We start from the raw sequence: 13,463 nt of genomic DNA, 5'->3' as shown, positions 1-13,463 counted from the left end.
CTCTTCCGGCCGGAAAGCGCGCGGCGCGGCGCCACGTGGTCTGGAGGCGGGGTGGGGGGCGGTGCTGAGACCCCGGCCCACCCGCCAGCGCCGGGGGAGGGGCCCTTCGGGAGCTGGGAGCCCCCCAACTACAAACAGTGGGCGGGAGGTGCACTGCCGGTGCAGAGGAGCCGCTGCCCGCCCCCCATGAGCGCTGGGGGAGAGGGAACAGCGGGGCAAAGGAGGTGCAGGGAGCCCCCAGACCCACCACTAGATCCGGGGGAAGGGGAGCCCCCAGATCCAGCCACTAGCTCCGGGGGAAGGAGGTGCTGGGAGCCCCCAGACTCAACCACTAGCTCCGGGGGATGGGGAGCCCCCAGATCCACCCACTAGCTCCGGGGGACGGAGTGCCCCCAGACCCACCACTAGCTCTTAAGGGACGGGAGCCCCCAGACCCAACCACTAGCTTCGGGGGACGGGGGTGCTGGGAGCCCCCAGACCCACCACCAGCTCCAGAAGAAGGGGAGCCCCCAGACCCACCACTAGGTCCAGGGGAAGGGGAGCCCCCAGACCTAACCATCAGCTGGGGGGGCGGTGCAGAGAACTCCCAGATCTAACCACTAGGTAGGCACGGTGTGGAGGGGATGGGGAAGGGTGTTAGGTGATTGAAGGCAAGCCAGGCTTCACACTGGTTGTCTGTTAACTGCATTGGGCGCCCCGCAGAATGAAAAGCCAAAAATCCAGCCCCCTCAGCCAGACCTGGGAACTAGCAAACCAATTCCAAAGCGAACCCAGGGAGGCCTGATGGGTATTTTGGGACCACCAAGTGCCTTCAGGCATGGGGAGGTCCTGTAATAGTTCTGTAAAAAGGCATTCGTGCCTGAGGCTCCAACGTCCCAGACTGAATCCCCAGGACCACTATAAACTGAGTTGACCAGTGCTTTGGTTTTAAAAAGTCTTCCAAACTGCTGGGAAACAAAGCCTGGTTTTGGAGACTAATCCGGTGATGAGCCAGCCCTCCACAGTAGCCAAGCTTTTCTAAGAAGGCAAACAACCACACATAAAAGGCACAATCAAAAGGAAACCCAGTGTCTTTATTATGGAAAAAAGTCAACTGGGTGTGGGGAGGTGGGTGGGTGGCTGGAACTCCATTGGGGCACAGGGTTTCTCACCTCCTAGTGCCTCCACACAGATAAGTTATCAAATCTTTAGCCCCTTTCCTCCCTATCTCCATTATTCAGTACTATCTTTAGTAAGAAGGTTTCTCTTGTTTCTTCCTGGAACCTGGGTTAGGCTCATATTTTCTAATAAAGGTCACAGACCAAGCCAGAAGGTCCTAAAGAAGCAAGGGTCCATGAGTGGAAATCCTTATCCTGAACTCTGCGTTTGCTGTTAGGTTTTCTTCAAATGTAGTTAGGTATTGTATGGCCACTAAGAGTCATGAAACCGCAGAGCAGAGGAGGTGCGTAAGTGTTGGGGCCTAGCTGACATGCTGACTCAAGTCAGAAGGGAAAGCAGTTTCTCCTCCATCACTTAAAGGTATCTTCTCCCTTCCTGAAGCAGAATAGTTGGTCACAGCAGTAGAGAGGTCTTCCCCAGAGGGTGCTTTCACAATTCCTGGGTGCCCCTTTAAAATAAGAAGCAGCATCCTACCCCCACCCAGGCACAGCCAAACGGGGGAAACATAAATAAAATGCCAAGGCCTCAGGTGGGTTTGTGGTTACAGAAGGCGCAGGGCCTCAAAAGTGCCTAGGATTGATGGGAGGCAACAGTGGCCAGGCACGGTCTTATTTGTCTTTCTTGCTTTCCCCATCTGACACAAGCTCTTCCTCCGGGATAGTAGCTCCAGCCTTGGAGAACTTCTTGGCGCGTTGGTACAGTTCATTCAAATTGAATTCTCGAATCACATTCTCCTGCGCAAACAAACAAAAAAACATGCATACACATCAAGGTTCAGAAGGGAAAGCTCAAAGTCTACCAGGGAAGTACTTAGAAACAAGAATGGGAAGGAAAAGACAAGAGATCTCTCACTCTCCTCTCCCGCTGGGGGGGGGGGAAGGATGACTCCTAGAAGTGCCAATCAATGTTTAAGTACCTGTTATATGCTAATTTGTTAGGGGGAGCTCAGGGACAGGAGGCCTGGTCAGTTAGCTAGGTCTAAGTCTAAGGCCCTTTTGTTACCTGTTTCCCCTATGAGTAGGGAAGAATTTTAAAGTGGCACTAAGGAAATAGTAGGAAGGGTTTTCAGGAGCATAACAGAAAGCACTTTACACTGCAGGAGGAGCTTTAGGAAACTACTGGAAGAAACAAAAAAGTAGCTAATCTCAGGGGAGTTGGGCTGTAGCGCAGCGGGCTAAGTGCAGGTGGCGCAAAGCACAAGGACCGGCATAAGGATCCCAGTTCGAACCCCGGCTCCCCACCTGCAAGGGGAGTCCCTTCAGCAGGCGGTGAAGCAGGTCTGCAGGTGTCTATCTTTCTCTCCCCCTCTCTGTCTTCCCCTCTTCTCTCCATTTCTCTCTGTCCTATCCAACAACGACAACAACAATAATAACTACAACAATAAAACAACAGGGCAGCAAAAGGGAATAAATAAATAAAATAAATATTAAAAAAAAATAAAAATTAAAAAAAAAAAAGTAGCTTATTTCAATGGCCAGAAGGGAAGTTGGCTCCAGGTGGAACTAGAATTAGGAATATTAGAGGAAAGGCCCTTTCCCTCCATGGCCCTCCTGTAACTTGTCACACAAGCTACCCAGCACTTTCTGTTCACCTGTTCCGCCTGTCTATCTTCTCCCTCCCTTCTTTGAAATAAAAGTTTAACACTTTGCACACCTGACCAGCCATTTGTGATTCTCTTGAAGCAACATCTCTGAACGGACTCGATTTATCCCAGAAGGAAATTGGCCTCCTCTCAGACCCAGGACCAGTCCTCCCGCAACAGGTCAGCGTAAAAATTGATGTCTATGTTATATGTGATCTGTAAAACTTGACTCAGTAAGTCAGATGATGGTGTCCACATTGTCTCCAATTTGCAGCTAAGAGGGCTGAGGGGGCCAGGCACTCATAGCATCATGTGCAAGGATCCATCTCCTCGCTCCCCAACTTCAGGGCTTCATGACAGGTGAAGCAGGTCTATAGGTGTCTTTTTCCCTCTTTGTCTCCCCTTCCCTCTCAACTTCTCTCTGTCCTGTCAAATAAAAATAAAATAGAGTCGGGCAGTAGCACAGCGGGTTAAGCGCAGGTGGCCTGAAGTGCAGTAAGGATCCCGGTTCAAGCCCCTGGCTCCCCACCTACAGGGGAGTCGCTTCACAAGCAGTGAAGCAGGTCTGCAGGTGTCTGTCTTTCTCAACCCCCCTGTCTTCCCCTCCTCTTTCCATTTCTCTCTGTCCTATTCAACAATGGCATCAATAACAACAACAATAACTACAACAATAAAAAAAACAAGGGCAACAAATAAAGGGAATAAATATTAAAAAAAAAAAAAAAATAGAAAGGGGGAAAAAATGGCCACCAGAATTCACAGTAAGCCATGGATTCATAGTGCCAGCACCAGGACCCAGCAATAACCCTGGTGGCAGATTAAAAAAAAAAAAAAAAAAAAAAGAGGGAGTCGGGCTGTAGCGCAGCAGGTTAAGTGCACATGGCACAAAGCGCAAGGACCAGCGTAAAGCCCCGGTTTGAGCCCCCCGCTTCCCACTAGCAAGGGAATCGCTTCACAGGCGGTGAAGCAGGTCTGCAGGTGTCTATCTTTCTCTGCCCCTCTCTGTCTTCCCCTCCTCTCTCCATTTCTCTCTGTCCTATCCAACAATGATAACAACAATAATAACTACAACAATAAAACAAGGGCAACAAAAGGGAATAAATAATATTTAAAAAGAGAGAGAGAGAGGGCAAGCAAGAGATCTGAGGGTTGCAGACCAGATACAAAGAAAGACCTTTAAGGGACCATTATTAGCTCAGTTGGTATTGCCCAAAAGCTAGCCCTTGAGGACTTGTAAAAGGAGGCCATTCGCTGTAACTGGAAAAATCTCACTGAAAAAGACTGACGAGTGGAATATCAAATCTCACCGCCCATCTCCGCAGAACTGTCTGTCATCCTCTTCACTGTGCGGTCATTTCATGAAGTGGCTAGGGAGCAGTAAGACAGGCTTCAGCCAACTGGGGAGCAGAGAGACTGGTGAAGCCTTACCAGACAAGCAGACTAACTCCCTACAGCCCGAACCAGCAAACGTGAAGCCTGCTGGCCAGGTTGAGGATTCAGTGCAAGGACTCTGCAGTCTGTTCGGCTCACCAGCTACCGGAAAGCAAGGCCGTTTCATCTCGGGGGCCGGCATGTACTCACCACCCCCACAGGACCTATAATTTGCCTCTTCAGGGCATGTTTGTGCAGTACGCCTTGACTGCCGGTACAGCTTTAGTAGAACTTTCTCAACACAATGTTTACTTGGGTAGCCAGAGCTGGAGGAAAGATCATTCTGAAATATCACCCTCTTCCTTGCCAAACAAAAAAAAAAGTTTCTGAGGCTGAGTGGTGGCGCACCTAGTTAAGTGTACACATTACAACGCACAAGGACCCGGGTTCAAGCCCCCGGTCCCCACCTGCAGGGGGAAAGCTTTGCAGGTGGTGAAGCAGGGCTGCAGGTGTCTCTCTCCCTCTCTATCTCCCCCCCTTCAATTTCTGTCTATATCTGATAATAAATGAAGATAATATAATGTTAAAAAATTATTCTGGAAGGCATCTTTTTCCTTCAGTTCTAGTAGAGGTAGGTAGAAGTCATCACCTAACTGAAAAACAGGACAGGTATGTGTGTGTGTGTGGGGGGAGAGCAGCAGGAAAATATGCAAACATTTCACTACAATGCAGTGGGCAGAGCTGTGGGCACCACATTCCTGGAATACACACCCTGGGCAAGCAAAGTGCTCCCGGGAGCCGAATCACTGAAAAAAGACAGCGCTATGGTTCTGCAGAGACTCTCATGTCTGAGGCTCCAAAGTCCAAGGTTCAAGCCCCTGCACCACTACAAACCACAGCTGGGCAGTGCTCTAGTGGGGAAAAAAAATTACAACAGTCTCTAGGATCAAGCAATGACATCACACGATTACCAGCACTTTCCTGAGGGGTTCTCTCTAGTTTAGCAAGAGGGCGGTTGGGCCAGGCAGTAGCATACTGGGTTAAGCGCACTCTGTGTGAAGTGCAAGGACTGGCATAAGGATCCAGGATCAAGCCCCTGGCTCCCCACCTGTGGGGGGTGAGGGTGGGGGGTGGGTTCACAAGTGGTGAAGCAGGTCTGCAGATGTCTGTCTTTCTCTCCCTCTCTTTATCTTCCCCTCCCCTCTCCATTTCTCTCTGTCCTATCCAACAACAACAATGGAAAAAAGATGCAAGGGGGGGAGGGTAGATAGCACAATGGTGATGCAAACAGACTCTCAAGCCTGAGGCTCCTAAATACTACCTTCAACCCCCAGCACCACCACAAACCAGAGCTGACCAGTGCTCTGGTGTTTCTATCTCTCTTTATCTGCATCTCTCTCAAAAATAAAATAAATTTTAAAAAAAGAGAAAATAAGGTGCAGACAGGAGCAGTGGATTTGTAGTGCAGGCACTGAGAGCCAGCGATAACCCTGGAGGCAAAAAATAATAAAAAATTAAAAAAGAAGGGAGGTGGATTCATGAGTATAAAAAAGAAGGGGAAGGGGAGGTGGAGACTCCAGAGGGAAGGGTGTCTGGACCGACAGTCATGGGTTCAGCCTTAAGGTCTCCAGGTAAAAGCAGCAGGATCCAGCCAGAAGCAACATTATGGGGAACACACACACACACACACACACCCCATTTCCTGCAAGGTGAGTGAGAGGAGAAAGACTCAAATAAACTTTCAGACAGAGTAATTAGTCTAAGCGCCGAGCAATATTGGGGACAGGCTTCAACTTAATAGTTAATTGCTGTCTGTCTGAAATCTCAATTTCTTGAGGGTAGCTGATAAGTGGGGGTAGGAGAGGCATTGTCCTAACAAACTTGAAAAATACAGCACTAGTGTTATTACACAATATACTCTCAAGATGCCTGAGGCTCTAAAGTTGCAGGTTCAGTCCCTGGCACCACCATAAACCAGAGTTGAGCAGTGCTCTGTTTTCTGCGTATGTTTTTCTATACCTCTCACTGAAAATAAGTAAAATATTTACCTAGAAGCCAAAAGAGAACTTTAATTTCAACCGTGTATCCGGTCCTTGGGGTCAACACAAGCCCATGAGGCGCCCCTGGCCCCTTCATCCACCAGGGTCACACAGTCACCAGGTTGCTCCTCAAGGGGGGACAGGACCACCCCACAGGGCCCAGCCTCTCCTGCCTACAGTGCCTGGTATGCAGAGGTCGCAGCTCTGCGGGCCTTCCCAAGCTCCCACTCTAAGACAAATCGTGGAGAACGGAGCATACACTGTGAAGAGAGAGTGCCAACTCCGCAGTGGCCCCTCCCTGTGTCTCTACTTCGACACTAAAAAAAAATTTTTTTTGTCTCCAGGGTTATCACTGGAACTTGGTGCCCGCTCACTCCATCGCTGCTGGTGGACATTTTTTTACTGGACAGGATACAGAAATTGAGAGGGGAGAGGAAGGTAGAGAGGAGTGAAAGACAGCTGCAGACCTGCTTCACCGCTTGTGAAGTGACCCTCACCCCCTGCAGGTGGGAAGTTGAGGGCTTGAACCTGGATCCTTGTGTGGGGTCCTTGCACTTTGTACTATGCGCACTTAACCGGCTGCGCCACCGCCTGACCCCAAGACCAAAATCTTAGTGATTATTCACAGCACTGGTAGGCTTGGCACCTGGGAGAAGCGTGATATGAATCAGCTGAGTTAATTCACGACAGAGGTCTGATGAGTAGTCCAGTCTCAACATCTGTGGGCAAGTGGTAGCGGTAACAATCAAATCACACACGCCCCGGGACACTGCCTAGCAGGCAGAGCCCTGATTTCCCAGCATGAGATCCTGTGCTCACTCCCTGCCCCTACATATGCCACAGGGATGCTCTGGTGATCTCTCCATACTCATCAATCAACAAATCTTGGGGAGAAGGGGAATGGGATGGGATGGGAGGGAAAGGGAACTATTTGGCTTTAGAAGTGGCTCAGTGGTAGAGCACAAGACTTGCACGTATGAGGTCCTGAGTTTGATCACCGGCACTGCATATACAGTGATACTCTGGACTGTCTGTCTCATTAAATCTGTAAAATTCAGGTTGGGGGAGTCGGGCGGTAGCGCAGTGGGTTAAGAGCACATGGTGGGAAGCGCAAGGACCGGCATAAGGATCCTGATTCGAGCCCTGCAGGGGAGTCCCTTCACAGGCGGTGAAGCAGGTCTGCGGGTGTCTCTCTTTCTCTTCCCCTCTCTGTCTTTCCCTCCTCTCTCCATTTCTCTCTGTCCAATCCAACAATGACAACAACAATAAAAAACAACAAGGGCAACAAAAGGGAAAATAAATAAATAAATAAATAATTTTTTTAAAAAAAGGGGCAGCAAAAGGGGAAAATTATATATATATCCAGGTTGGACTCCAAGCCTCACCCACTACTTTGCACCTTTTTATAAAGCAACTGCCCACCCCTTCTTTTTCTTGTTGTTTTTTGTTTTGTTTAAAATTTGACAGAAAGGAACTGGGAGGAAACAGGGAGCCAGAGAAAGTGACACCCCTGCAGCCTACTTCACCACCATGAAGCTTCCCTCCTGCAGGTGGGGGCTGGGGGACTGAACTTGGGTCCTGGAGCATTGTAGCGTGTGCGCTCAAGCAGCTGCGCTACGGTCGGGCCCTTGCCCGTGCTTTCTGTACCTCAGAGAAAGTCCAGGAGACCGCTCGACCCTTCTTGTCAATCTGTGGCCGCCGCATGACCTCCTTGCCACCCTGGAAGAGGATCAGGGTCGGAAGCTGCTTGCTGAGAGGTGATGTGCTCACCTTGTACCTAGGGAACCCGGAAAGTACTCTGTCAGTGCATCCGGGGAACATTCAAGCGATTCCTTGCTCAGACCCTCTGCCAAGGCCCTTACATACCGAGTACTGACATCAGTGTACCGTCCAACGTCTACCTTCCCAAAATTCAGCCCTTTACAGTTGTACCTGAAAAGAACAAATTAGTTAAACATGATGAGAGTAAAAGTGCACAGAGGGGAAGTCCAGCTATTTGGGAAGAGGCTATAATGGATAAAGATCGAAGTCAGGAGTCGGGCGGTAGCGCAGCGGGTTAAGCGCAGGTGGCCCGAAGCTCAAGGACCGGCATAGAGATCCCGGTTCGAGCCCCTGCCTCCCCACCTGCAGGGGAGTTGCTTCACAGGCGGTCTTTCTCTCCTTCTCTCTGTCTTCCCCAACTCTCTCCATTTCTCTCTCTCCTATCCAACAACGACAGCAATAACAACAACAATAAAACAAGGGCAACAAAAGGGATAAAAAAAAACTAGAGAAGGTACCTCCTCGTCCCTCCCTCCCTGTATGCTACTCACTTGAGTGAGAGGTCTGAGTAGATAGGAGCAAATGACTGGCAGTCGTTAGACCAGTTGGTGAAGAACTCTATAATCCAAGTGACCCTCTTGTCCTGCTCCAGCTCCTCCTGCCACACACACAGGAAGAGAACAGTGAGCACAGCTGTGTAGGCTCCTGGGACGGTGCAGATCTCGGCATCCAGCTCCTCGCTCTGTCTTCCCCCTTCTCTCTCTCTTAATGTACCACGGGGCCCCTGACTTCTGTTCTGAAGTGAGAGGAGAGTGTGACAGTGACACCACCCACAAAAGATCCACAGAAACGTAAGCAGAAGCACTCACATCGATGGTCTTATCATTGAAGTACTTGATGTACTCAGGGCCCATGTACAGCGGGGGCTTGCATGTCATCAGGAACACTGGACACATAAATCAAAGGAAAGAAATGTCGCGGGAAACATGTAAGACCTTGGAGAGAGGGCTAGTTTTAAAATCTAGCTCCAATAATGTTGACGGTAAACCAGTCATCTCCCCCATAAAGAAAAATAAATAAATAAATAAATAAATAAAACTAGCTCCAAGATTTCAGGGACCAACAGAAAACACTCTGTAGACATAAAGACACTACTAACATTCCTTTCCTCTTGAAGACTGTAGATTTCAGCTGAGGAGACAGCATAATGGTTGTTCTGCAAAAGACTTTCATGCCTGAGGCTCGGAAGTCCCAGGTTCAATCCCCAGCACCACCATCAGCCAGAGCTGAGCAGTGCCCTGATGTCTGTCTGTCTGTCTGTCTCTCTCTCTCTGAGTATCTCTTCCTTTCACTAAAAAGAATCAAACAGTAGTAGTAATGGCTCTCTAGATTGGTCACACAGTCACCCAGTCAAGTTGGAGCTAAGTATGGAGGGTCTGGAGAAGAAGCCAGGTTGGGGTCAGAAGCACAACCCCGCTTCGCAGCCCACTTACCTATGCAGAGAGTAATGTAGAGCAGGCCCATGCGGATATCCAGACGGAAGAACAGAATGGCGTTGGCCACCTTACTGAACATGAAGATGTTGCCTACGTGTTGGTCCACGGTGACTGAAACACAGAGATATCACAGGAGGTCTGAGAGGCCGCGAGCTTCTAGCTCGGTATTTGCCTCCATTTGCCTCCCTCTTCCCTCTAACCCTGGAATGCTGGGGCAGGAGAAGCAGCAGTGGCGGGGGTGAGGGCGGGACGGGAAATGAGTTCATGGGGCAAAGCTTCTCTCCTGACATGAATGAAAGTGCCTTGAGAGGGAGGGCGGCAGACCTGCCCGGGAGCCCAGGAGAGGCACTGGTGAGACTTACTGGCTCTGCGGTTCTTCATCATCACAATGGCGCTGAGAAACATCAGGATCTCTACTTCTCTCTGCAATGGAATCAAAGCGACAGGAATACGTGACTGGTGGAAGGGAGCCTGACACAGAATAAAACCCAGGGAGTATCTGAATTGGGAACTTGTTAACAGTAGTGAAGGAACTGGAGCTGCTAGAAGTATTACGAAGACCAGTGAGGGTTTTGCTTTCCTTGACTGAACAGCATCTAGTTCTGGAAAGCCCTTCCTACTATTACTTCCTTAGTGTTACTTTAAACTTGTTCCCCACTCATAAGGGAAACAGGTGCCAAAAGGATCGTAGACTCAGACAGTCCTGGCTAACTGAGGTTCCAAGCCTCCTATCCTATCCATCAGAGCTCCCCCCTAACAGACTAAGATCTGGGTCCAAGTCCCTAATCCTCACCTGCAGGGGGGCAGGGAGGAAGCTTCATAAGTGATGAAGCATGCTGCAAGTATCTCTCTCTCTCTCTCTCTTTTTTTTTTTGTCTCCAGGGTTATCGCTGGGGCTTGGTGCCTGCAGTTCGAATCCACTGCTCCTGGAGGCCGTTTTTCCATTTTTTGTTGTTGTTGCCCTTATTGTTGTTATTGTATAGGACAGAGAGAAATCAAGAGAAGAGGGGAAGACAGAGAGGGGGAGAGAAAGACACCTGCAGACCTGCTTCACCGCTTGTGAGGTGACCCTCACTACAGGTGGGGAGCCGGGGGCTCGAACCGAGATCCTTACGCCGGTCCTTGAACTTCACGCCATGTGCTCTTAACCTGCTGAGCTACCACCTGGCCCCCCACAAGTTTCTTTCTTTCTTTCTCTTTCTCCCCTTCCTCTCAACTTCCCTCTGTCTCTATCCAATAAATAAGATGTTGGGGTAAAAAAGAACAAAGCAGAATGAAGGAAAGGAGAAGGATGAGAATGGAAAGACGGATGGATGGAAGAAAGAAAAGGGATTCCAAAACTGAAGCCAAGAAGGAAGGTGTTTGTCCCCACAGTGGTGGCATATGGTGACCAGGCCCCAGCAGCCGCCCAAGTAGACACAGTGGAAGACACCACACCAGTCATAATAGCAGATGAAATAAGTTATAAAACATTAATAAAAAATAACATGGGGGGGGGAAAAAGACATCAGAATTCCCCTGTCAACTACTTGCATGCTGTAAATGTCGGACAAAAAAAAAAGCAAAATGCTTAATTCTTTCCTTTTACATAATAAAACTGGAATAGGGCCAGGGAGATAGCGCAATGGTTTTGCAGAAAAATTCCGTGCCTAAGCCTCTAAGGTCCCTGGTTCAATCTCCAACACCATCCAAAACCACAGTTGAGTGCTTTTCTGGTTAAAAAGAAAGAAATAAACCATTATTCTACTAAGCCAATGAAAATGCAGGTTTACCTACTATTGTTAATATTTTTTAAATATTTATTTTATTCCCTTTTGTTGACCTTGTTTGATTGTTGTTGTTATTGTTAGATAAAACAGAGAGAAATGGAGAGAGGAGGGGAAGACAGAGAAGGGGAGAGAAAGACAGACACCTGCAGACCCGCTTCACCGGCTGTGAAGCGACCCCCCTGCAGGTGGGGAGCCGGGGACAGGGATCCTTACGCCGGTCCTTGCGCTTTGCGCCCTGTGCGCTTAACCCGCTGAGCTACCGCAAGACTCCTGCCCTTGTTTTATTGTTGTAGTTATTCTTGTTGTCGTTGTTGGACAGGACAGAGAGAAATGGAGAGAGGAAGGGAAGACAGAGAGGGAGAGAGAAAGGTAGACAATTGCAAACCTGCTTCACCGCTTGTGAAGGGACTCCTCTGCAGGTGGGGAGTCAGGGGCTCCAACAGGGATCACTTCGCGCCACCAGCGCTTAACCCGCTACACTACTGCCCGACTCCCTTATTTATTTTTTTTAATATTTATTTTATTTATTTATTCCCTTTTGTTGCCCTTGTTGTTTTATTGTTGTAGTTATTATTGTTATTGTCGTTGTTGGATGGGACAGAGAGAAATGGAGAGCGGAGGGGAAGACAGAGAGGGGGAGAGAAAGACAGACACCTGCAGACCTGCTTCACCGCCTGTGAAGCGACTCCCCTGCAGGTGGGGAGCCGGGGTTCGAACCGGGATGCTTATGCCTGTCCTTGTGCTTTGCGCCACCTGCGCTTAACCCGCTGCGCTACAGCTCGACTCCCGACTCCCTTATTTTTTTAAATTTTAATATTTATTTTATTTATTTTTTATTATTTTATTTTTTTAATTGGGGAATTAATGTTTTACATTCAACAGTAAATACAATAGTTTGTACATGCATAATATTCCCCAGTTTCCCATATAACAATACAACCCCCACTAGGTCCTCTGTCATCCTTCTTGGACCTGTATTCTCCCCACCCACCCACCCCAGAGTCTTTTACTTTGGTGCAATACGCCAATTCCAGTTCAGCTTCTACTTGTGTTTTCTTTTCTGATCTTGTTTTTCAACTTCTGCCTGAGAGTGAGATCATCCCATATTGCTCGAGCCCGGATCCTTATGCCGGTCCTTGCGCTTTGCGCCACCTGCGCTTAACCCACGGCGCTACCGCCCGACTCCCTTTTTAAAATTGTATTATGTTTTATTTATTGGATAGCGACATCCAGAAACTGGGAGATGGGGGAAGGGACAGAGAGAGAGAGAGAGACAGAGACAGAAAGAGAGACAGACACCTGCAGCCCTGCTTCCCCACTCGTGAAGCTTTCCCCCTTGCAGGTGGGGACCAGGGGCTTGAACCTGCGTCCCTGCGCACTGCAGTGTGTGCGCTTAACCAGGTGCGCCACCGCCTGGCCCCCCTCTTTAAAGAAGGAAAACGTACAGCTCTGATTTATGATGGTGGGGGGGGACTGCACCCGGGCCATGAGAGTGTCGAGTAGCAGATGACAGTCTCTGGCATAACCACCAAGCCCTCTCCCACACCCGCTTCCCCCGCTCTTTTCAATAATCGGAGGTCTATCTAGCCTTGACGGCACAGCTCAGAGCCTCCAGGCTGACAGTCGCTCAGTCTCTCCGACATCCTCGGAAATTCAAGCGTCCTCCAAGGGGGTGAACCACCCGGGCCCTCGGGTGGAATCTCGGGGCTAAGGGACAGTCAAGGTTGCCAGGACCTAGGGCAGGGGTGGCTCACCCAGTCAAAGTCACACGGGTTGCCATCTTCGCGTTGCGTGGGGAGGTTGCTGCACAGCGGAGGCACCTTTCTCACGAGGAGGAAGGAGGCAGAAAGCAGGGCTGACAGAAGGAAGTAAGGTCGAGCCAGCCATCGTGAGAGTCGCGGGACCGAATATATAAGAGCAATCAGAGGAGCCAGGACCGCCATCTCTTCGACCCTAGCAGCGCCCGCCGCTCTTCCGGGTCTGAAGGTCTAAGTCCCGCCTCTCCTCCCCATTGAAGTGTCTATTGGACTCTGTGTCAGATGCACCGCCTCTGAACCCGGAAGTAGATCTCTGATTGGATATGACCGCAAATGAAAGGGAGATCTGATAATTCATTGGTCCACCTAGCTGTCGCTCTTCCAACTAAATCATTTTTATTGGATGTGCGACCGTGGCTGCCGAGATAGCGGAGGATTTCATCGAGGGAGCGAGCACTTCCTGGACGTTCTCATAAAGCGACGGAAATAGTCGCGGGAAGCGAATGGGCGGGGCCAGAGGTAACCAATGA

General features: G+C 49.6%; 1 protein-coding gene across 3 annotated transcripts; it reads right to left on the bottom strand.

Moving 5' to 3' along the window:
• Positions 1–1,052: 1,052 nt before the first annotated feature.
• Positions 1,053–13,462, bottom strand: TMX2 (thioredoxin related transmembrane protein 2). Of its 3 annotated transcripts, XM_060176216.1 has the most exons (9): positions 12,931–13,447; positions 9,770–9,830; positions 9,405–9,518; positions 8,781–8,857; positions 8,463–8,569; positions 8,017–8,082; positions 7,798–7,927; positions 4,883–4,923; positions 1,752–1,892 (listed from the first exon to the last, which is right to left on the bottom strand). In XM_060176216.1, exons 1-8 carry the CDS (start codon positions 13,117–13,119, stop codon positions 4,915–4,917), a joined length of 753 nt encoding a protein of 250 aa, XP_060032199.1. In that variant the 5' UTR covers positions 13,120–13,447; the 3' UTR covers positions 1,752–1,892; positions 4,883–4,914. The 3 variants fall into 3 exon arrangements, with proteins under 3 accessions (XP_007519538.1, XP_060032199.1, XP_060032200.1); XM_007519476.3 differs by lacking the exon at positions 4,883–4,923 and having other exon boundaries at positions 1,053–1,892; positions 12,931–13,326; XM_060176217.1 differs by lacking the exons at positions 1,752–1,892; positions 4,883–4,923 and having other exon boundaries at positions 7,835–7,927; positions 8,028–8,082; positions 12,931–13,462.
• Position 13,463: the final 1 nt, after the last annotated feature.

This window comes from Erinaceus europaeus, chromosome 17 (genome assembly GCF_950295315.1).
Source record: "Erinaceus europaeus chromosome 17, mEriEur2.1, whole genome shotgun sequence".
In the NCBI taxonomy this organism is placed as follows: Eukaryota; Metazoa; Chordata; class Mammalia; order Eulipotyphla; family Erinaceidae; genus Erinaceus; species Erinaceus europaeus.
Note: the sequence above shows the minus strand (reverse complement) of the source record. Positions and strands in the feature narration are given on the sequence as shown.

Bases quoted from the DNA above. Each gene is read 5' to 3' on its own strand.
- TMX2 (XM_007519476.3), bottom strand. From the start codon at position 13,119: ATGGCGGTCCTGGCTCCTCTGATTGCTCTTATATATTCGGTCCCGCGA. The intron at 9,831-12,930 runs GTGAGCCACCCC...ATTCCATTGCAG, and splicing joins ACCCGTGTGACTTTGACTGG to AGAGAAGTAGAGATCCTGAT. The intron at 7,928-8,016 runs GTATGTAAGGGC...CGGGTTCCCTAG, and splicing joins TACACTGATGTCAGTACTCG to GTACAAGGTGAGCACATCAC.